The 23,747-nt window shown below is 37.3% G+C and overlaps 1 protein-coding gene and 1 long non-coding RNA gene across 7 annotated transcripts in view; one reads left to right on the top strand and one right to left on the bottom strand.

Moving 5' to 3' along the window:
* Window positions 1-23,747, bottom strand: part of LOC6535245 — a 40,378-nt gene that overhangs the window by 5,461 nt on the left and 11,170 nt on the right. For 4 of the 5 annotated variants that reach the window (XM_015191498.3, XM_039375384.1, XM_039375385.1 and 1 more), the window contains exons 3-6: window positions 17,332-17,460; window positions 16,956-17,263; window positions 14,432-14,648; window positions 3,754-3,903 (exon numbers count right to left, since the gene is read on the bottom strand). In XM_015191498.3, coding sequence (XP_015046984.1) covers window positions 3,754-3,903; window positions 14,432-14,648; window positions 16,956-17,263; window positions 17,332-17,460 — 804 coding nt within the window. Of the gene's footprint in view, window positions 1-3,753; window positions 3,904-14,431; window positions 14,649-16,955; window positions 17,264-17,331; window positions 17,461-22,913; window positions 23,256-23,747 lie in introns of all 5 variants that reach the window. The other variant, XM_002095865.4, reaches the window with a different exon arrangement.
* LOC120321735 lies at window positions 14,138-14,913 on the top strand. 2 transcript variants are annotated; one of them, XR_005561448.2, is made up of 3 exons: window positions 14,138-14,288; window positions 14,362-14,384; window positions 14,450-14,913. It is a non-coding gene; the product is annotated as an uncharacterized LOC120321735 (long non-coding RNA). The 2 variants fall into 2 exon arrangements; XR_005561447.2 differs by having other exon boundaries at window positions 14,140-14,288; window positions 14,483-14,913.

The following is a 23,747-nucleotide window of genomic DNA, read 5'->3' as shown; positions in this document are numbered from 1 at the left end:
ATGACGATCTCTGATGAAAGCTTGCATATTAAATTGAAATATGTTCAATCGCAGGACGAGGAATTAAAAGCCATTATTGACATTCTTGCTGAGAAAACTACTCACAAGAATTTCTTTTTAAAAGCAGGTTTTCTTTACAAACAGGTCAACGACGATGAGTTAATAGTTGTGCCATTAACCCTCCAACGCGAATTAATTCGACAAGCAAATGAAAAAGGACATTTTTCCGTAAAGAAAACCAAAGAAATCGTCGCAAAGGAGTACTACATTTCTAAACTCGAGGACAAAATCATACGGCAGATTAGATGTTGCATTCCGTGTATTGTATCCAACAGAAAGCTTGGCAAAAAAGAAGGAGAGGTGCACCCATTACCGAAGGAAGATCAGCCACTTCAAAAGTTTCACATCGATTTTTTGGGCCATCTTGAATCGACTCATAAGGCGTACAAGCACATTCTAGCTGTCATTGACGGATTCACGAAATTCTGTTGGCTGTATCCTACAAAATCTACTTCATCCAAGGACGTTATCGCAAGGCAAAAAGCAACATTTTTGGAAACCCTGTTTAAATAATCTCCGATCGAGGCACAGGATTCACATCGGACGAGTTTAAGCAGTATTGCTGCTCCGTAGAGGACCCTAGCAAGTGATACAAGTTCGTCAGCCAGGTTCAGCAGACACTCAGTTCTACGTACTGCAGGAGTACACATACAACTCCATTTGAGCTTCTTGTAGGCGTCAAGATGAATTAAGCCATAGCCGAAGTATTTGGGTCCGTATAAAGTTACCAAAGTCAAGCTAAGAGAAACCTACGATGTTTTAAAAGAGTCAGTATCTTCTGAAGGGCCGAAATATACTACCTCTTGTGCAGAATATATGAAGCCATTGATTCAAAGATCCTACGAGGACGTCGATGATGGTGGGAATGGGTCTGGCATCACTGTTTAGCCGAATACACCATAGATGAGTTGTGATGAGGAAAGGAGATTGACGAGGAGGTGAAAAGCGAGGAGGTGAAAAGCTAGAAGTTGAAATCGAGAGACGACGCTGAGAAGACGCAAAAAACTACTACGAAAAAACGAGGAATATTATATATCAAACGGTGTTAAATTCAATTTTCAAATTTTCATTGTATTATAAAGTATCTTATTCAAGCTATACTTGGCACTATTTTCAGTAATGAAACTATTTAAAATCAAATAAAATAATAAAACAGTGGAACTTATCATTAAAACCCAAAACTAATCCCACATTTGTAATAAATTTTACTACTTCACTTTGGATAATCTACTTTTCGGAATTTTTTGAAGATTGTCAATGTAAGAACAAAAGTTATTCAATAATAAATTAAACAAGAGAGAACGTTATAGTCAAGTTCCCCGATACTCAGAAATCCTTACTCAGCTAGTGGAAGTGCGAACGAAAAATGTTTCAAACTTTTCTGGCATATTTATAGAAATGGAGAAAAGCATGAATTAAATAAAAATAAGAGAGAACGCTATAGTCGAGTTCTTCAACTCTCTGATACCCGTAACACAGCTAGTGGGTCAACAAACTTGCGCTGCGTCTATGTCTCTGGAATCTTCATGCCTAATCTCAACTTCCTATCTTTTATAGTTCCTGAGATCTCCACGTTCATAAGGACAGACAGACGGACATGGCCAGATCGACTCGGCTACTGATCTTGATCAAGTATTCTGCGAGTATCGGTTAAACATATTTTTTGACTAAACAGATTTTAGAGACACCGTCAAGTTTATTTTAGAAAATTGCCTCGCGCACTCTAACGCCTACATACAGTTGCGAAAAAAATAATAGCAGCACCACTACGTATTTTATTCTCGATCAAATAAATTTAGGTTGCGGTACCGAAGGTACGAAATACAGATTTTTCGCATAATGCTAGATATTTTTCATATCAAAAAATAAAAAAAAGTTGAATTGTCCACACCTTTTTTTTTTATATTTTTTTTGGCCAGCAAGGTCTAAAATGAGGTGAAAACAAAAATAGCAGCACTATCGATTTTTTCAAATATTCGATACTTGTCGGCGGTTTGTTTAGGTGAAAAGCACATGGTTATAAAACTTGACATTTGTATTCCTATTTCCAACATTATTTTTTAAACATACCTTAAAAAAAAATTATTAAAATGGGACGAGGAGAACATTGCACTTCAGATAAACGTGACGTGGTCAAAAAACCAATTTCTGAAGGAAAATCACACAGAAATATTGGTATAATCCTTCGATGTTACAACAAAATGATAGGAAATGCAATTACCTAGAACGAGAATCCCGAAAAACGTGACACAAAACAATCATTGGGCACCCATCTCTTCAAAAGGCTAGTGCCCGACTGCAAGAAGGATCCATTTAAAGCTCCTACCGAACTGAAAAAGGATCTCACCATATCCGCAACAGTGCAAACAGTTCACACATGTCTAAGGGTTTAAAAGGCTGTAGTCCAAGGAAAGTCCTTTTTTTAAATGGGAGACACATACCCAAGCGCATTAAGTTTGACAAGGAATATTTAAATTGGTCATGCGAAAAATGGACGAACTATTTATGGACAGATGAGAGCAAGGTGGTTTTTTTTTGGTGGCAATGGTTCTTGATCGAATGTAAGGCGCCCTAGGAACACCGTATATTAGCCAAACGACACAGTAGAAACAATTAAACACGAAGGATCCTGTATAATGGTATGGGTTTGTTTCTCGTACTATGTAGTTGGGGCATCATGGATCAACATGTGTTTGTGGATATTTTGGTGACGATGATGCTATCCTTTTCCGAATACTATTAACAAGACTATAACCCCAAGTACACTAGCAGGAAAGCCAAGGACTCGTTCCAAAATAAATCTGTTCCTGTTTTGGATTGGCCTGCACAGTCTCCAGGCCGTAATCCCATCAAAAATTCAATTTGTAGCTTCAAAGCCAACAAACAACGAATAACTTTGGATATAATTAAGGAGTCCTGGAGCAAAATATCCTTCAAACGGTGCCAGGACCTGGTTGATTCCATGCCAAAACGTTGCGATCCTGTTACTGGTAATAAGGGATACCCAACTAAATATTAAATTAGTCGGATCGGTGTAGTTTCAGCACGCAAACATTTGTTATTACTGAAATTTTTACTATCAAGTTTTAAATTGAAAATTTATGCATTTTTTTATGAAGTGCTGCTATTTTATTTTTCGCCTAATTTTATCGTTCTTAACAAAGATCCTCATTTAAGATAAGCAGGCCCGGCGACAGCGAATACCGGGCCCGGGGGAAACACCACGGCTTTTAAGTCTTATTGGAACAGACAAAAAAGGAAGCAAGCTTTCTTAAGTAATTAAAAATTTAATTGAATATTGAAATTGAATATTTTATATTCACTATTGGCCCAATATGATAACAAAACTAACTGAAGGGTACAAAAGAAAGCAAAAATTGTGAATAAAAGTGATTGTTCAAAGAGTACCCACTTTGGGTGTAAGCCACGAACACGACAAAATGTCATCTGTAAACTCTTAAAACCAATAAAGTATTGTAAGCTATCATGGTGCTTTTTTTAAAAACTGTCTAAATCAGATTTTAAATCTGAAATAAGAAAAGTTATTCGTAATAATTTAACATAATCTGTAGATAATTGCCAGTCAGATAATTGATGATTAATTTTAAGAGATCATCCGAGAAACAACCGGAAGTGAATCCGTCAAATCAGAAAGTTGAGTAATTTTTTTTCAGGATAAGAAATGTAACTTACTTTCTTCGCGAACTCCTTGCGGCTGGGGACACTGAATGCTCTCGTACTCGGTTCTTCCAAAGCTAGCGCTATATACGGCAATACGGGAGTATGGATTGCACTCTAGTTGTGCTACATCGTTGTGGCAAGCCACCTTACTCCTGAATTCATCTAGAATACATAAAAAAATAAAAAAACAAAATTCGTTTATAAATGTATGATTTAAAAAAACAAGAAAAAATTCTATAGTCGAGTTCCCCGACGATCAGATACTGGGTACTCAGCTAGTGCAATAACAAATGAGAACTTTCAACATTTTCTGAAATATAAATACATAATAAAATAATGAAAAAAAAAAAACTTTTAAAAGTCATGGCGTAACATTTTAGAGTGGCTTGTGGGCGACTTAGAGTGGGCGTGGCAAATAGATTTTGGGTAAATCGATAACAATTTTATTACAGGACGTAAAAAAATTAATACTAATCAACACCTTTTTATAGCCGTTACTCGTAGAGTAAAAGGGTATACTAGATTCGGTGAAAAGTATGTAACAGGCAGAAGGAAGCGTTTCCGACCATATAAAGTATATATATTCAATAGCCGAGTCGATCTGGCCATGTCCGTCTGTCAGTCCGTCCGTATGAACGTCGAGATCTTAGGAACTACAATAGCTAGAATGTTGAGATTAAGAATACAGACTACAGAGACATAGAAGCAGCGCAAGTTTGTCGATTTTTGTTACCACGCCCACTGTAACGCCCACAAACCGCACAAAACTGCCACGCCCAGACTTTTGAAAAATGTTTTGATATTTTTTCATTTTTGTAATGGTCTTGTAAATTTCTATCGATTTGCAAAAAAACTTTTTGCCACGCCCACAAGCCGTCGAACAATTAGTGTTAAAGACTCTCCTTCGCACTTTTTCTAGCTGAGTAACGGGTATCGGATAGTCGAGGAACTCGAATATAGCGTTCTCTCTTGTTTAAAAGTACTTTTGGGCGGTTTGTGGGCGTTAGAGTGGGCGTAGCAACATTTCATAACAAACTTGTGAGGCGTATTTGCCTCTGGGAGGCTCAATCTCTCTTCTCTAGTTTTTATAGTTCGTGAGATCAAGGCGTTTAACTCTACGAGTAACGGGTATAACTACTTAGTGCTGTACCCGTAATTTAATAAAAATGTAAGTTGCCCAACAAAAGCATTTTTTGATAATGACCTACCTTTGAATAGAGATTTAAAGTGAGTCTAGCAGAGTCTATCAATAAAATGTACCTCACCCTGTAGCTTATTTAATTCTTGTTCAGATTATTGTAATTAAAAAATACAGTTTAGACGTACGTACACTGACGAGTAAAACTGTAACACGAGTTGCATATTCTAACTTCAAAGGTCAGTATCTTCTCTCCTATTTTATGTACGATAATAATCTTAGTCTTGTTTTGTTGCTGTGGGGTTTCTAGTCCAATACGAAGAGCGTCCATCTGACTCGAAACGATTAATTTTTGTTTCATCTGACCATATAACCTGAAAAACCAAATTTCGAGTCAGATGGACGCTCTTGGTATTGGACTAGAGATTCCACAGTCCAGTCACCAAGTAACGTGAAGCAAACCGTAAGGAACGGTGGCGGATCAATAATGGTTTGGGGCTGTATATACAAAAACGGAGTTGGTCCCTTGGTCTTAATTGAAGGAATAATGTGGAAGGAACAGTATTTAAACATTTTACAACAAAATCTTCCAAAAGTAATTCAAAATATGGGTATTGTTCCATTGATTTCGGTAAACAATTGGATGGAAAATCAAAATTTTCAGTCGCTAAATTGGCCACCGCCATCTCCTGGTATGAATCCCAAAAAAAAATGGGTGGAGCCATGTAAAATCCCAACTGGCAAAATATGCAGTCCCTCCAAGTGGAATAATATACCCAAAATATGCCTAAGCGCATGACGGAGCTAAAAAAATCAAATGGGCTGTGGACTCATTATTAAAACAAGAGAGAACGCTATTGTCGAGTCCCCGACTATCTGATACCCATTACTCAGCTAGTGGAAGTGCGAAGGAGAGTCTTCAAAACTAACGGGCGGTTTGTGGGCAATAGAGTGGGCGTGGCAACACGAATCGACAAACTTGCGCTGCTTCTATGTTTCTGGAGTCTTTATGCTTAGTCTCAACTCTCTAGCTTTTTTAGTTCCTGAGATCTCAGCGTTCATACGGACGGACAGACAGACGTACATGATCATATCGATTCGGCTATTAATCCTGATCAAGAATATATATACTTTATATGGTCGGAAACGCTTCCTTCTGCCTGTTACATACTTTTCAACGAAAATAGTATACCCTTTTACTCTACGAGTAACAGGTATAAAAACTAAATATCTTTCTTCGTTCTGGAGTTATAAATTACATAAAATAGAAGCGGCCGTACCACGCCCGCAATTTTTGGTACCATTAAAGATATGATAACCCCATACAAAAAACAAAAATTAAATATATCTCCCCGTTCTAGAGTTATTTATTTAGGCCAGAAAAAGTGGGGAAATTTCCCATAGTGCAATCGCTCGCACGTTTCTTTGCAGTGCATACGACGCACAGTGGCGCCTTAGATACTTTTGGGTTACAAAAATCATAACTCTTAAACCAGTTGAGATATTTTTATAATTTTTTTTTAAATGGAAGGTAATTTTAGTACCTTTCTATTAAGTAGTCATACAATATGGTTTGATAAATAGTAGATTTTATACTCGAAAATTAATGTTTTTGGAGGCAGTTTTCTCAATTTGTATCCAATTTCGACAAATACTTTTCATTTGTTTTCTCTGAAAATGCTAATATGGTATATATTTAATGTTTTAAAAACAAAAAATAAATAAATTTTAAAGAAAAAAAATTTAGGTTTTTTCTATTTTCTATAAAATTGACAAAATACAATTTTTCATATATTTTAACCTTTTTTTTACAAATAATTACAAATAATCATTCAATTTTATTTAATTTAATATGTTTGAATAGTTAGTTAATTATTATACATTAATATAAGATAATTACAAAGTCAGGGATTGAAAAACAAGCCACCAATACAGATAAATATGTATGCCCGCCATACAATTTTGTACTGCGCAGCGACTTGTAGCATAATTTGCACTAAGCTGCGCGTTTTTTATGCTGAGTTGAAAGTATCTTTTGCCTGGGATATTCGGGGTGGGACGTGGGGGGACCGATCTCGTTTGATTCTGATAAAGAACATATTCAAGAACAACACCTCATACTCCAAGCCCAGGGAATGGTAGGGAATCGATTTATATACTCCATCAAAGTTGAAAAATATGTGAAAATAAGTACTTCGGTAAAACAGGTATTCCTGCATTTGCATAGAATATTATACATTTATTCTACCTTTGTTTTACGGAGATTTTTTGACCCTTTCCATAGAGACCATAACCAAGCCGGTCATGTGTTACTTCTAAAATACTGAACCGATTTGAATTATTTTGGATTCAACCCTTTTGAACTATTACCTGTCGAATGCGATATCACACGCAACAATCCGTTGTCATCAAAAATTTGATTTTTGTATTTGTATTTGTATTTTGCGCCATTGTGCGATGGGGAGAAGGAGAACGGAGGAGAGGACAAAAATCAGTCTGAATTTGTACACGCCGCCCGTTACACACACACACGCCTGTACATAATCATAACTTAAAGTAAATCAGTGAATAATTATAACGATTTAAATTTATTCGACTGTGTGGTTTACTCATGCCGGGGAACCCTTCTTACAATGACCCCTATTTAACAATATACGTTAGACCGCGGCCGCGTTAAGTTTGCAATTTGACTCGGCAAATTATCTGAAAATAAAACTGCGATACTTAGACGCAGCAACGGCTGTTTTGGAATTTAGCTTCTTCTTCTTCGCCTATTTTCGGCTTGGCGAAAGACGGGAAAGAAAGACTGCGATAAATAGACGGAGCAGGTGACGCTCGCATCTATTGTTTTTGGCGGCTTCTTCTAAGTCGTATCTGGTGCACAAACAGAGTAAGTGAGTAAGTGTTGTGCGGGTCAAGAATTTTTTGAATTTTCTTATTACATGATTTTTTGGGGTGGTGAGTTGCACCAAGTCTGGTTGTTTTTTACACTCGTCATCATGAAATGGCATTCAGAGACTCCGACATTGGAGCAATTAGTAAATTTGCAGGCAAATCGGTCCTTTAAATCTACGTTGCAGAATTTTAAGAGGGATTTGCAGTTAAGGAAAACGAAAATTTTAATTAAAGAAGCGTCTAGAGCAAGTGGAACAGTTGCGGAACGCGTTTGGGGACATTGGATAATATGAATGTGTGGATTGGCCAGGCTACTATGATGCTTTCAAAAGCCTTATACACAACAACAATAATAAAAGAGCGGCCAGATAAGTCAACCAAACGAATTCATTCAACGAATTCTTTTTATATCTGGCTTTAATGGGTCCGATCTATATTCTTGCAGCATAATGGCCGATGCCATAGATATTTTTTATATATATGTGTTCCGATGTACTATCCGTCTACCTCTAACAAACCTCCTTGGTTTAATAAAGAGTTGACACATCTAAGAAATGTTAAGTCCAGACTTTATATAAAATTTAAAAATACCGGTTCTCAATCTATATTTTCTAAATATGTAAGTGCTCGGTTAAATTTTACCGTGCTTAACGCTCAGTGTTATTTAAACCGTTGTAAGTTCCAGCTCGCACAGGATCCCAAACAGTTTTATAATTTCGTTAACACTAAGCGCAAAACAACCAGTTACCCTTCCTCGCTATTTTTTGAAAATACTTCGGTAACATCGGATCAGGCAAAAGCCGATCTATTTGCCAAGTTTTTTCAAACCACATATTCTACGTTACCTCATTCTGAACGGCCTTACTCTTACGCGGTATCAAAGTCAAATTTAATATTCTGTCCCACTTTAAACGAAAGCTCACTGCTTTATGATCTTCAGCGAGTTAAGCCTGTCTATTCGCCAGGTCCCGACGGAATTCCTGGCTGTGTCCTTAGATTCTGTGCGGAAGCCTTGTGCAAGCCTCTTCTAAAACTGTTTAACTTATCTCTGGAATCTACACAGTTCCCCCAAATATGGAAGGAGTCCTTTGTGATCCCTCTCCATAAAAAAGGTAGCAAATCGGATACAAGCAATTACAGAGGAATCACCAAATTGTCTGCTATCCCTAAGCTTTTTGAAAACGTTATCACTCCTCATTTGCAGCACCTTTGTAGGTCAATTATATCACGTCAGCATGAAACGCAGATCAGCAACTACTAACCTTCTGGAGCTAACCTCCTTCGTAGTACAGGGCTTCAAAAATAATCTTCAAACAGATGTCATTTATACGGATTTTAGTAAAGCATTCGACTCTGTTAATCATTCACTTTTAATAAAAAAACTTGATTTATTAGGTTTCCCTGTTGATCTCCTAAATTAAATTCTAAGTTATCTGAATGGCAGGACGCAACGGGTCCTCTTTAAAAATTCTCTTTCTTGTATTCTCTTACAATCCGATCTAGATTGCTTTCAAACCTGGTGCTGTGATAACGTATTAAACTTAAATGGCTCTAAGTGTAAAGTTATGACCTTTTATCGTGCCAACTCAATGCACGCAACTCACACTTTAAGTGGGTGCTCTTTGGACAGAATAACACATGTTGATGATCTTGGTGTTTTTCTGGACCCTAAACTTAAATTTTCAGACCATATTTTGTCCATTGTCAATAAGGCCAGAGGTGTGCTTGGTTTTATAAAACGGTGGTCAAAGGAATTTGATGATCCTTACATGACCAAAACCTTATTTATTTCTCTAGTCCGTCCGATCCTCGAGTATGGATCACCTGTTTGGAGTCCACAATATGAAGTTTACTCGGACCGCATCGAATCGGTTCAAAAGAACTTCTTACTTTTTGCCTTACGGCGCCTTAATTGGGATGCAAACCTTAGATTACCTCCCTATTCAAGTAGATTAATGTTAATTAACTTACCCTCCTTAGCTAACCGTAGAACGATGCTTGAAACAGTCTTAATTTTTAACCTTATTCGTGGTGAAGTGGATAGTCCCGACTTGGTTAGTCGGCTAAACTTCACTGTTCCGAGCAGATTTACTAGAAATTACGTACCTCTAATTTTAAATCATTGTAGATCTAATTATGAGTTGCATGATCCCTACAGAGTATTATGTTCTGACTATAATAGATTGTATCCTATTATCTCTAATTCTGACTCTCTGCCGTTTTTAAAGCGATCAATACTAACATACTTAACGAGTTCTTAGATCTTACTACTATATACATGTATTTCCTCGTCCTGTCTTCTATATCGCGTCTATCTTCCCGCGATTCGAGGCGTACGATACACGGCAGCGCTCCTCGGTCGGTTGGGCGGGAGGTGTGGCCGTGGGACTCGCGCGTTAAAAAAAGGAAAAAAAAAAAACGGTCGATGTATTGGTCAATGTTTTGAGGGCTGCCTCCGAGTGAGCTAAAGGACTTTGATTTGTGGTGGCGAGACTCGGAGTGGCTTACACACAGTCAAGGTGACTGGCCTTCGACGGAGATCGGTGATGCCGCGCTAGAGGCAAAGGCGGACAAAGTTCGCGTTCACCACGCAGTCCTAAGGTCATCGCTTCTGAAACGTTTTTCGAGTTTTAGCCATGTGGTACGAGTTATACCATATGTTATATATTTTGGTTCAAAACCAATGCTATCAGGAAAGGAGAAAGGTGCACTGGTCCTTTAAGCATTCAGGAGCTGGACTATGCTCTGCTCGCTATCGTACTCATCGTTCAAAAAGAGTCTTTCTTGTGCGAACTGACCGCGGTAAAAAGTGATAAAATACTGCCTCCCAAAAGTAAGCTCTTGAGCTTATCACCGATCTTGGTAGAAGGCATCGGGTAAGGGGGCGATTGCGTCATTCTGGGTTGACGCGTCGTCATCCAATGATCCTTCGAAGCTCGCATCATTTTTGGCTGCTGGTAATACGGTACTCGCACGTTTTGACTCTGCACGGAGGTGCGCAGCTGACTTTGGCACATACTCGCTAGCGGATACTGTCTGGATACTGACAGGAAGCGGTGACAGGCCTCACGACGGCTCTGGACAGATTCACCGGTCTACGAGGAATGGTTCAGCATCTCTACAGTGACAACGGAACCAACTTTGTGGGCGCGGACAATTTAATGAATGCGTTCTACGCCAGGATCATGGATGATTACGAGATGGTCATAGCCCCCAAGTCAATCCCCCTCAGTCGACCAATTTTGGCTGAAGGTTTTCAGCTCAACGACCTTGTCATTAACAAGGATACCGAAATTCGGACAAGCGAGATTTTTCATGCTACGTTTAGCATTGGCGGGCGGCATGTTCGCTGCTTGTCCTAATCGATCTCTAACTATTTTTGATCTAACAGGTCAAGCATAAAAATCTGGGTTAATCTTTTATAAGTGTTTTTAGCAATAAACTTAATTAAATACGACTAACATTCATAATTAAATTACATTCATCTGTGTAATCATAAAATTTTGGTATCCCTAAATACCAAAATCGTCGCGTAGATAAATATCATTTATATATTATGTATAGAAAGCGAAAAAAACTTGTATAGTTCGCGAAGAGTTAGCGTTCGAGAGAGAGATCCCAATCGTGCTGTTTTCTTGAAGTGTCTTGACAAAGGAATCTCTGGGTTTGCCACAAAATAAATGCGCCAACGCCAGATCCATATCGGAAAAGACGAAAAATGTATCCACTAGTTGTGTCAGGCCTGTTTACGGTAAATATTTATTTAACAACAACATATTTTTCTTTTTATCACCGAGTCCCACCTTTATACCCGTTAATCGTAGAGTAAAAAGTATGTCATATCTAGAAGGAAGCTTTTCGGACGTAAAAATATATATTATATATATATACATATATATATTATTATTCGTATATTCGTGACCAGGATCAATAGCCGAGTCGATCTGGGCCTGTTCGCCCGTCTCACAGTGACGCATTAGAAACATTTGCTTAATTTAATTCAAAATTTGATGACAACGGATCGTTGCGTGGGATATCGCATTCGACAGGTAATAGTTCGAAAGGGTTGAATCCAAAATAATTTAAATCGGTTCAGTATTTTAGAAGTAACACATGTTCAAAGTTGAACCTTTTTTGGGTTGCAAAAAAAAACTGGTATTTTTTGTAGAAAATTCTGACTTTGCGGTCAATTTTTAGGTAAAATATGTAACCGACCGGCTTGGTTATGGTCTCTATGGAAAGGGTCAAAATATCTCGGTAAAACAAAGGTAGAATAAATGTATAATATTCTATGCAAATGCAGGAATACCTGTTTTACCGAAGTACTTATTTTCACATATTTTTCAACTTTGATGGAGTATATAAATCGATTCCCTACCATTCCCTGGGTTTGGAGGTGTTGTTCTTGAATATGTTCTTTATCAGAATCAAACGAGATCGGGTCCCCCCACGTCCCACCCCGAATTTCCCAGGCAAAAGATACTTTCAACTCAGCATAAAAAACGCGCAGTCGCTGCGCAGTACAAAATTGTATGGCATGCATTTTTATCTGTATTGGCGGCTTGTTTTTCAATCCCTGACTTTGTAATAATCTTAAATGAATGTATAATAATTAACTAACTATTCAAAAATATTAAATTAAATAAAATTGAATGATTATTTGTAAAAAAAAAGGTTAAAATATATGAAAAATTGTATTTTGTCATTTTTATAGAAAATAGAAAAAACCAAAATTTTTTTCCTTTAAAATTTATTTATTTTTTGTTTTTAAAACATTAAATATGTACCATATTAGCATTTTCAGAGAAAACTAATGAAAAGTATTTGTCGAAATTGGATACAAATTGAGAAAACTGCCTCTAAAAACATTAATTATACCCGTTACTCGTAGAGTAAAAGGGTATACTAGATTCGTTGAAAAGTATGTAACAGGCAGAAGGAAGCGTTTCCGACCATATAAAGTATATATATTCTTGATCAGGATCAATAGCCGAGTCGATTTGGCCATGTCCGTCTGTCCGTCCGTCTGTCTGTCCGTATGAACGTCGAGATCTCAGGAACTGCAAAAGCTAGAAAGTTGAGACTAAGCACACAGACTCCAGAGACATAGACGCAGCGCAAGTTTGTCGATTCATGTTGCCACGCCCACTCTAACGCCCACAAACCGCCAAAAACTGTCCTTCGCACTTACACTAGCTGAGTAACGGGTATCGGATAGTCGGGGAACTCGACTATAGCGTTCTCTCTTGTTTTAGAGTATAAAACCTACTATTTATCTCACCATATTGTATGACCACTTAATCGAACGGTATTAAAACTACCTGAAAATATCTCAACTGGTTCAAGGGTTATGATTTTAGTAAAGCAAAAGTATCTAATGCGCCACTGTGCGTCTGTTCACGGTCTGTCCGTCCGTCCGTCATCATTCAGCCTTATCGGCCGCCACTGTAGTCAGTTTTCATATCCATCACAGCAGAATCAAAATGGTGCGAGCGAGTAATCCGCAAACCCTAAAAACGACAGTGGACAACAAAAACAACAAAAAAGTATCGCTAAAATTATAAAAATAGAAAGAGAACGATAAGTTAAACATTCTTTTGGCAAGAAAGATAATAATATGAAAAAAATTTAAGAAATTTAAATTTAAAAAATTGTTGGCTTGTCGATATAAATATCTAGCTTTTGTAGTTCCTGAGATCTCGATGTTCATACGGACAGACAGACGGACGGACAGACGGACATGGTCAAATCGACTCGGCTATTGATCCTGATCAAGAATATATATACTTTATATGGTCGAAAACGCTTCCTTCTGCCTGTTACATACTTTTCAACGAATCTAGTATACCCTTTTACTCTACGAGTAACGGGTATAAAAATCAATCGACGTTCATCCGGACGAAAGGACAAACGGACTTGACCAGATCAACTCGGCTATTGATCCTAATTAAGAATACATTTTGTTTTCCCTTGGGAAATAATTTTATGTACTTTTGCGGAGTTTTATGGTAAGGTTCATTTTATTTAATATTCCAATGTGAAACTGATTTTACAAACGCTTTTCTAGGTGACAGCGACGCGGGCAGAGAAAATGAACTTTGCAGAGAAGATTGGTTAATACTGTGCCACGCTGCATAATTTGTTTAATTAATTTGGATTGGTCAAAGTTTTTATGGTGACGAATGGATTTACAGGCTGAACTAAATGTAACATTTGAAATCGGTATTCTTGTAAAGCAGCTTGCTGCTGCTTGCAGAACGTCGTTCTGCCTGTTACATACTTTTCAACGAACCTAGTTTACCCTACTACTCTACGAGTAACCGAGTAACCAAGGCAAATAAAAAATGAAAATTATTGCAATACGATAGTGCAGTTTTGAGCGGTTTGTTGGCGTTAGAGTGGGCGAGGCTTTATGGGTCAACAAAACAAACAAACTTGCACTGCGTCTACTGCTCTTCCAAATTGTAAAGTTCCCGAGTATGCACAGGCAGACGGACAGGGCCAGATGGACTCGGTTAGTGATACTTATCCAAAATAACTATAAATACGAGACTTTTAACATAATTTAACTTTCCATTGATGCACAGTAAATAATATATGGTTGGCAATGGTAAGTGGCTTTCAAAAAGGAAATTTTAATATGTAAGGCAAACTTACATGGCCGACATTTGTAAGCAACTTCGACAATTTTTTTGCGCTTGGGACAAGGATCGCTGCTTATTGGACTGGAGCTGGCTGTGCTGCTGTGATAGCTGCTGGTTCCAGACGAGTCCCCCACACCGCTGGAGCCTTGGCCGTAGAATTGCAGGGATCCGTGGAACTTGCAGTGCTTCTTCTTTTGGCAGGCCTCGACGACAGTTTGCAGTAAAGAGTACTGAGGATGGAAGGAACAAACACAAGAATAAGTTTTTCTCCCGACCTATTATTAATACTCCTTATAAAGTGCATGCACACCAAAAGGAAAATATAGCGAAAACCTCTCCTTTTAGCTTGTTATTATACATATTCATCGTAGAGTAAAAACAAGAGAAAAGGCAATATTCGATTTCCTTAACTATCAGAATGAACAGAACGAGTGCTTTTTGCGGCTTGTGGTTTTAAAGTTGAAAGCCAAATAATATAATGAGCAAAAATACAAACATTTCTCAAAAGTGTGTTGGTCAGTTTGTAGGCTATACAGAGAGGGTGTCCAAAATTAAAATGGTATATTGATCGAAAATGGCAAGACACCAAGTGAAAATTTAAGCATTTTTTAAAAGATTGCGCTTAATAGATTTGTCAAGTTTGCCAAGCCTAAGAGAGTGGGCTCTGACACAGTCTTGGGTAGCGTAGTCGACACTAGAATCTGCTTAATCTTAATAGTTCCCGTGATGACAGCTTTTATACGGACAGATGATATAACGGCCATATCCAGCCATTGGTCAGGATAAAGGAAATAACAGTGATTCCGATAAGCCCGAATATGTACATATCTACCGCTCACGATTGGGTAACACAGGCAGTGCCTAAAACGCGATCTTTTTCAGGAAAACTATCTTCAACTATAAAATGGAGTCAGCTTCAACTAAATACCTACACAAAGAAATCTAAAGTTTACCGATAGAAGTTTACAGAACTAATACATAACTAAAAAAATTTCGAAACATTTTTCAAAAGTGTGGGTGTGGCAGTTTTGGGCGATTTGTGGGCAGTAAAGTGAGCATGGCAACATGGGTAAACCAATTTGCCCTGCATCTATGTATATACTATATTCGTTTAAAAGTATGTAACAGGCAGAAGGAAGCGTTTCCGACCATATACAGTATATATATTTTTGATCAGGATCAATAGCCGAGTCGATCTCGCCATCTGTCTGTCCGCCGGCCGGCTTTCCGTCCGTATGAACGTCGAAATCTTAAACTATCTCGAACTATAAGACCTAGAAAGTTGAGATTTAGCATGCGGACTACAAAGAGATAGATGAAGAGCAAGTTTGACGATTCATGTTGTCATGCCCACAAACCGCCCAAAGCCGTCACGCCTACACTTATGAAAAATGTTTTTATATTTTTCACAATTTTTTTAGTCTTGTATATTTCTCTCGATTTGCCAAAATTTTGTTATCCACGCCCACAAACTGCCATAAACTGTTGTGTTTATATTTCTATTTCGCACTTCCACTTACTGAGTAACGAGTATCAGATAGTCGGGGAACTCGACTCTTTTGTTGAAAAATGTGGGCGTGACAGTTTAAAGTGGTTCGTATGCTCGTCCAAAATTTTTTCGGCACATCGATAAAGATTTATAACCAAATGATAAAGGCAAAACGAATTACATACTTTTCCCCAAACTGTGGGTAAGAGCGTCTTTGGGTGCAACTTTCGTTTACTATACGAGTTACGGATATAAATACATATGTATGTATACTTATCAAGATATGACTGCTGACATTTAGTTTTCCGCACCTACTTCTGGCCATAGTATTGAGGTATACTTAAAGTAAAAGTGGAAAACAACATTTTGTAACATCTGATTATTATAAATTCAAGAGAAAACGCAATAATCCAGTTTCTGGACTATCAGATACCCGTTACTCAGTTTGTTGGCACAGAAAGCTAGATAGACAAATAATTAACAAACAAAAATGTTACAATGTGGCAAAAAAAAATTATTCTGTAAAGCGTGCCGCTTGAGAAAATTTAATGTAATATATAATATTGTATGGTATAGTTTAATATGAAATCAGTTGACTTCAGAACTTTTATATGTTAACGTTTTTCACGTTTTTAAACTTTACCATTGTTAGTTTAATTAACCTCAATGACCAGAAATATTTCTCTTAAACACCCTGAAACGATTCGTTCCACCTGTAACTCACTTTGTAACAAATCTAGTTAGCCGTGTTATTCCACGATTAAGGGAAAAATAAAAGCAGGAGGGTAGTACGAAATTGGTAACATTTTAAAGTATAGTATATAGTATATAATCAAGCGAAAACATCTTTTTAACAAGGTGAAAACTAGTGACGGGTCTCACATTCATTATACAAATGTTCTGATATCAAGTTTTTTGACGAAAAATTTTTTTTTATTTAACTAATAAAATACAATATCTAAAGCTATCTAAACCACGACATGCTAAAGGTGCAAGAACAATACAAGTTTAATATCTTGTAGACTTGATACAAAAAATGTTCCACTACCTGTAATGCATTTGGCCACATGCAGTTCTCAGAAGCGTTGTCAGTATTGTAATCAGTAATTTGCACATCGTCAACAGAGGGGGTCATGCTAGAAGTTGGTTCGAAGCTGGTGGCGCTGCTGCTGTTAGATTCTGGAACGGGTTGTACTGGGACTGCAAGAGAGTGCCCTTCATTCATATATTCGTTAGACGGTATGTTTAGTGATGTTGAGCCAAAGATCGATCCGCGAAGTAGGTGCTTTGTTCTACCTCGGATTTTTGATCCTCTTTCACCAGACCGAGGACATAATTCTTCGAAACTGTAGCCGTCTGTAAAGCGGGAGCGTAAAAGTAAAAAAAATTTAAATTCAGGTTTAAAAATGTGAGTACATGCTTACCTTTCGCAACAAACTTGTTGTACTGGGCAAACTCAATTGAAATACTAGTACCACGGGGACAGGCTATAACCACTTCATCCGAGTCACACGCCGCTTTCTGATATGTGCGCAAAGTAGCCGATAATAAAGCTATGTCAAAAGAAAATAGTATAGAACATTAAATAGCTGTAGTAATTAAACCTAATAAATAACATTATTAGGGTACAAAATATATAAGAAGAGTTTCATTATTTGCTTAAAACATTACTCGCATTTTTATACCCGTTGCTCGTAGAGTAAAAAGTTGTACTATATTGTTTAAAAAGTATTTTACTACACATTTGATGTGTATCGTATGTGCTCAAATATGGTGTACCAGCCCACTTTGATGCCTACAAACCGCAATAAGTGACCCTAATAGTTCCTTTTCGTTGAGAAGTATGTAACAGGTAGAAGGCAGCGTTTCCGACCATATAAGTATGTATATTCTTGATCAGGATCATTAGCGGAGTCAATCAGTATGAACGTCAAGATCTCAGGAACTATAAAAGCATGCAGATTCCGGAAGACATAGACGCAGTGCAGGTTTCTTTACTCATACTGCCACGCCCACTCTAATGCCCACAATCCAACAAAAACAGACAAACCCACACTTTTGGAATTTTATTATTTGTCTTTCCAGTTTCTATCCATATGCCAAAAAAATTTTGGCCACGCCTACTCTAACGCCCACAAGACACCCATAACTCCCAAGCCCTCAATTTTGAAATTTGTTAATTTTATTTTAATTTGATTATTTTCTTGCTCATTTCATCGATATGCCAAACAAATAAATGAATTTCTCGTTCGCAATGCCACTAGCTGAGTAACGGGTACCGAGGAACTCAAATACCGTTCTCTTTTTTTATACCCGTTACTCGTAGAGAAAAAGGCTATATTAGATTCGTTGAATTGCTCTTTGTATTTGTATTGGTCTTGTTAATTTCTATCGATTTGCGAAAGAACTTTTTGCCACGCCCACTCTAACGCCCACAAACCGCCCAAAGCTGAGACGCCCACACTTTTGAAAAATGTTTTGATGTTTTTTCATTTTTGTATTGGTCTTGTAAATTTCTATCGATTTGGAAAAAAACTTTTTGCCACGCCCACTCTAACGCCCTCAAACCGCTCAAAGCTGCCACGCCCACACTTTTGAAAAATGTTTTGATATTTTTTCGTTTTTGTATTAGTCTTGTAAATTTCTATTTATATGCCTAAAAACTTTTTGTCACGTCCACTCTAACGCCCACAAACCGCCAAAAACTGTCAGTGTGGAAGACTCTCCCTCGCCCTTCCACTAGCTGAGTAACGGGTATCAGATAGTCGCGGAACTCGACTATAGCGTTCTCTCTTGTTTTTGTATTAGTCTTGTGAATTTCTATCGATTTGCCAAAAAACTTTTTTCCACGCCCACTCCAGCGCCTACAAACTGCCAAAAACTGTGTTTAAGAATCTCCTTCGCACTTATACTTATACACCAGCTAAGAATAAAAAATGCAGATTGTGCTAGGTCTTATTAAATGTTTAAGCAAATAGCTGGCTTAACTCAAGTTTCGCTCGAACGGTGGCGTAGTTTTACGAAAAAGGAGCGTATCGTATTCAATATTTTCTGCCAAAGAAAACCTTGCTGTTGTAAAACTAAGCCTCGAATTTCAAGACAAAATTTTTTCTATGTAAATCTTAAGCAGACTGATTTCACAAAGTCGGTAATATTAAATAAATTGGAAGGCACAGGGTCAAAATAGGGAAGTATACTCTCAATACTAACTTAGTTCAAAACAAGAGAGAACGCTATAGTCGAGTTCCCCGACTATCTGATACCCGTTACTCAGCTAGTGGAAGGGAAAAGGAGAGTCTTAAACACAGTTTTTGGCGGTTTGTAGGCGTTATAGTGGGCGTGGCAGAACGTTTCTTGGCAAATCGATAGAAATTCACAAGACCAATATAAAAATGAAAAAATATCAAAACATTTTTCAAAAGTGTAGGCGTATCAGCTTTGGGCGGTTTGAGAGCGTTAGAGTTGGCGTGGCAAAAAGTTTTTTGGTAAATCGATAGAAAATTACAAGACTAATACAAAAGTGAAAAAATTTCAAAACATTTTTCAAAAGTGTGGGCGTGGCAGTTTTGGGCGGTTTGTGGGCGTTAGAGTGGGCGTGGCAAAAAGTTTTTTGGTAAATAGATAGAAAATTACATACCTAATACAAAAATGAAAAAATTTCAAAACATTTTTCAAAAGTGTGGGCGTGGCAGTTTTGGGCGGTTTGTGGGCGTTAGAGTGGGCGTGGCAACATGAATCGATAAACTTGCGCTGCTTCTATGTCCCTGGAGTTTGTATGCTTAATCTCAACTTTCTAGCTTTAGTAGTTCCTGAGATCTCGACGTTCATACGGACGGACAGACGGACGGACAGACGGACATGGCCAGATCGACTCGGCTATTGATCCTGATCAAGAATATATATACTTTATATGGTCGGAAACGCTTCCTTCTGCCTGTTACATACTTTTCAAGGAATCTAGTACACCCTTTTACTCTACGAGTAACGGGTATAACTATAAATGCCACAATATCGGTCACACTCAAAATGGCTGATTTGATGTATGTTAAGAAATTACTCCTAAAGCAGAACAATTTCTGTATTAAGGCAGATCTTTGCACATAAATCAGGATAATAATTTTGAATATAAACGCAAAATAATCTTTTCAAACTGGTCATACATACTTGAGCAAGGACGTTGTACAAGTTTTAATTTTTTGATATGACCAAATTTTTGTAAAAAAAAAAGTTAAAACTTTGTCTTTTTCTTATTGGCAACTCCAAAGGCCCCTATCAACAGCTACTAGTCATTTGAAGTCTCATATATATGCCGACAACTAACAGATTTAAGACATTGGATCTAGCTTAAACAGAAAATTTAATTTTGGGACAAATAAATACAATTCAAAAACAAGTTCGAGTTCCCCGACTATCTGATACCCGTTACTCAACTAGTGGAAGTGCGAAGGTTACTCTTCAGCACTAACAGTTTTTGGCGGTTTGTGGGCGTTAGAGTGGACGTGACAAAAAGTTTTTAAGAAAATCGAAAAAAATAACAAGACTTTCAAAACATTTTTTAAAAGTGTAGGTGTAAAGTTTGTGAGCGCCGTTTATCTACTCGTGTTGTCACACCTACTATAACGCCCACACACAGCCAAAAACTGTCACGCCCACATTTTTGAAACATGTTTTGTCTTTTTTTTCGTTTTATTGTTTGTCTTGACAATTTTTATCGCTATTTGAAAAACACTTTAGCCACACCGCTTCACGCATACACCTTTAAACAATTTTAAAATTTTTTTTGCATTTACATTTTTATACCCGTTACTCGTATAGTAAAAGGGTATACTAGATTCGTTGAGAAGTATGTAACAGGCACAAGAAAGCGTTTTCGACCATAGAAAGTATATATATTCTTAATAAGAATCAATAGCCGAGTGGATCTGACCATGTCAGTCCGTATGAACGTCGGGATCTCACGAACTATAAATAGATAGAAAATTACATACCTAATACAAAAATGAAAAAATTTCAAAACATGTTTCAAAAGTGTGGGCGTGGCAGTTTTGGGCGGTTTGTGGGCGTTAGAGTGGGCGTGGCAACATGAATCGATAAACTTGCGCTGCTTCTATGTCCCTGGAGTTTGTATGCTTAATCTCAACTTTCTAGCTTTAGTAGTTCCTGAGATCTCGACGTTCATACGGACGGACAGACGGACATGGCCAGATCGACTCGGCTATTGATCCTGATCAAGAATATATATACTTTATATGGTCGGAAACGCTTCCTTCTGCCTGTTACATACTTTTCAAGGAATCTAGTATACCCTTTTACTCTACGAGTAACGGGTATAACTATAAATGCCACAATATCGGTCACACTCAAAATGGCTGATTTGATGTATGTTAAGAAATTACTCCTAAAGCAGAACAGTTTCTGTATTAAGGCAGATCTTTGCACATAAATCAGGATAATAATTTTGAATATAAACGCAAAATAATCTTTTCAAACTGGTCATACATACTTGAGCAAGGACGTTGTACAAGTTTTAATTTTTTGATATGACCAAATTTTTGTAAAAAAAAAGTTAAAACTTTGTCTTTTTCTTATTGGCAACTCCAAAGGCCCCTATCAACAGCTACTAGTCATTTGAAGTCTCATATATATGCCGACAACTAACAGATTTAAGACATTGGATCTAGCTTAAACAGAAAATTTAATTTTGGGACAAATAAATACAATTCAAAAACAAGTTCGAGTTCCCCGACTATCTGATACCCGTTACTCAACTAGTGGAAGTGCGAAGGTTACTCTTCAGCACTAACAGTTTTTGGCGGTTTGTGGGCGTTAGAGTGGACGTGACAAAAAGTTTTTAAGAAAATCGAAAAAAATAACAAGACTTTCAAAACATTTTTTAAAAGTGTAGGTGTAAAGTTTGTGAGCGCCGTTTATCGTGTTGTCACACCTACTATAACGCCCACACACAGCCAAAAACTGTCACGCCCACATTTTTGAAACATGTTTTGTCTTTTTTTTCGTTTTATTGTTTGTCTTGACAATTTTATCGCTATTTGAAAAACACTTTAGCCACACCGCTTCACGCATACACCTTTAAACAATTTTAAAATTTTTTTTGCATTTACATTTTTATACCCGTTACTCGTATAGTAAAAGGGTATACTAGATTCGTTGAGAAGTATGTAACAGGCACAAGAAAGCGTTTTCGACCATAGAAAGTATATATATTCTTAATAAGAATCAATAGCCGAGTGGATCTGACCATGTCAGTCCGTATGAACGTCGGGATCTCACGAACTATAAAAGCTAGAAAGTTGAGATTAAGTATAGAGACTCTCGAGACATAGACGCAGCGCAATTTTGTCTATTCATGTGGCCACGCCCACTCTATTGCCCACAAACTGCCACTCCCTCACTTTTGTTACAAATTGTTTTATTTATACCCTTTACTCGTAGAGTAAAAGGGTATACTAGATTCGTTGAAAAGTATGTAACAGGCAGAAGGAAGCGTTTCCGACCATATAAAGTATATATATTCTTGATCAGGACCAATAGCCGAGCCGATATGACCATGTCCGTCTGTCTGTCCGTCCGTATGAACGCTGTGATCTCAGGAACTACAAAAACTAGAAAGTTGAGATTAAGCATACAGACTCCAGAGACATAGACGCAGCGCAAGTTTGTCGATTCATGTTGCCACGCCCACTCTAACGCCCACAAACCGCCCAAAACCACGGCCACACTTTTGAACTCTGTTGTTTTTTACTGGTTTCCTTATAAGAATTACAGATTAACGTGTTTTGAAAATAAGAAGATTTTATTATAATGTCAACCGGAATTTTTAGCTTTCTCAATGTAACTTATTACGTTTAGTGCATGGTTGTTAATTAGAATCATTGCATTTTATCAAATGCATTTTCGTAACAAAACAATAAAATAATCATAAAAGTTAATCCTGAAATAAATTATATATATCTTAAAATCGCTTAAGTGCCTTAAACTTGCTTACCCAGAGGATCGATGCGAAAAATGATTTCCCCATCTGCCGTGGCGGTGCTAATGATACACATGACCGACAGCACCAACGCCCTGGCCTTCCAGTAATCCATCCTCTGGCAGAGGCGAGAGATTTATAATCAGTAAATCGACTTGCGGTGAAGCATAAGAAGCCTTTGCTGGCCTGGTATGTCACTCGCATTAGAGTCCAAGCTCTTTCTGTTGATTTTTTAAAATTTCCACTCATGGGTTGGTTAAATCAGCCCATATGAAGCTACAGTAAAGTCGAAATCGATAACTTTTCGACAATCACTTCATTGTATGATTAAGTGCACATATTTATTTTAAGCTTTAACTTTGAAGATGAATATAAAACTCGGATTAAAATATAATATTAATATATTATATTATGGGCTAGGAAAAATTATAATGATATAACCGGCCTGGCCTCACTGAAGCATTACCACCTATAAGCACGGCAGCAAAGGCATTCAAATTCATTCTGAGCATATGAACGATATGAGATTGGCGTGGTATCCAAAAAATATTTATAAGGGACAGAAGTAGCCGATTTTATTTAAATTTTAAGAACTGAACGACTCTCGCTTTTAGACAATTGTCATCGATAGGACACGTGGAGGTCGCAGTCTTGTGAATTAACATTTTTTTATTTGGTCAGTGACATGCTTTCTGAAAATTTATACTAAGTAACTAATTTTAAATTGTTATACTTAAATATTGAGCATTCAGAAGAATTTACAGATCGATTTGTCAATAACTGTTCAAGCATGAAAATTCTCACCCTTTTAAAATTTTTTCTAAGAAAAACTGACTTGAGTTTACCTTA

This window comes from Drosophila yakuba, chromosome 3R, assembly GCF_016746365.2.
Source record: "Drosophila yakuba strain Tai18E2 chromosome 3R, Prin_Dyak_Tai18E2_2.1, whole genome shotgun sequence".
Lineage (NCBI taxonomy): Eukaryota > Metazoa > Arthropoda > Insecta > Diptera > Drosophilidae > Drosophila > Drosophila yakuba.
The sequence above is the reverse complement of the archived record's forward strand: the minus strand, read 5'-3'. Positions and strand labels throughout refer to the sequence as shown.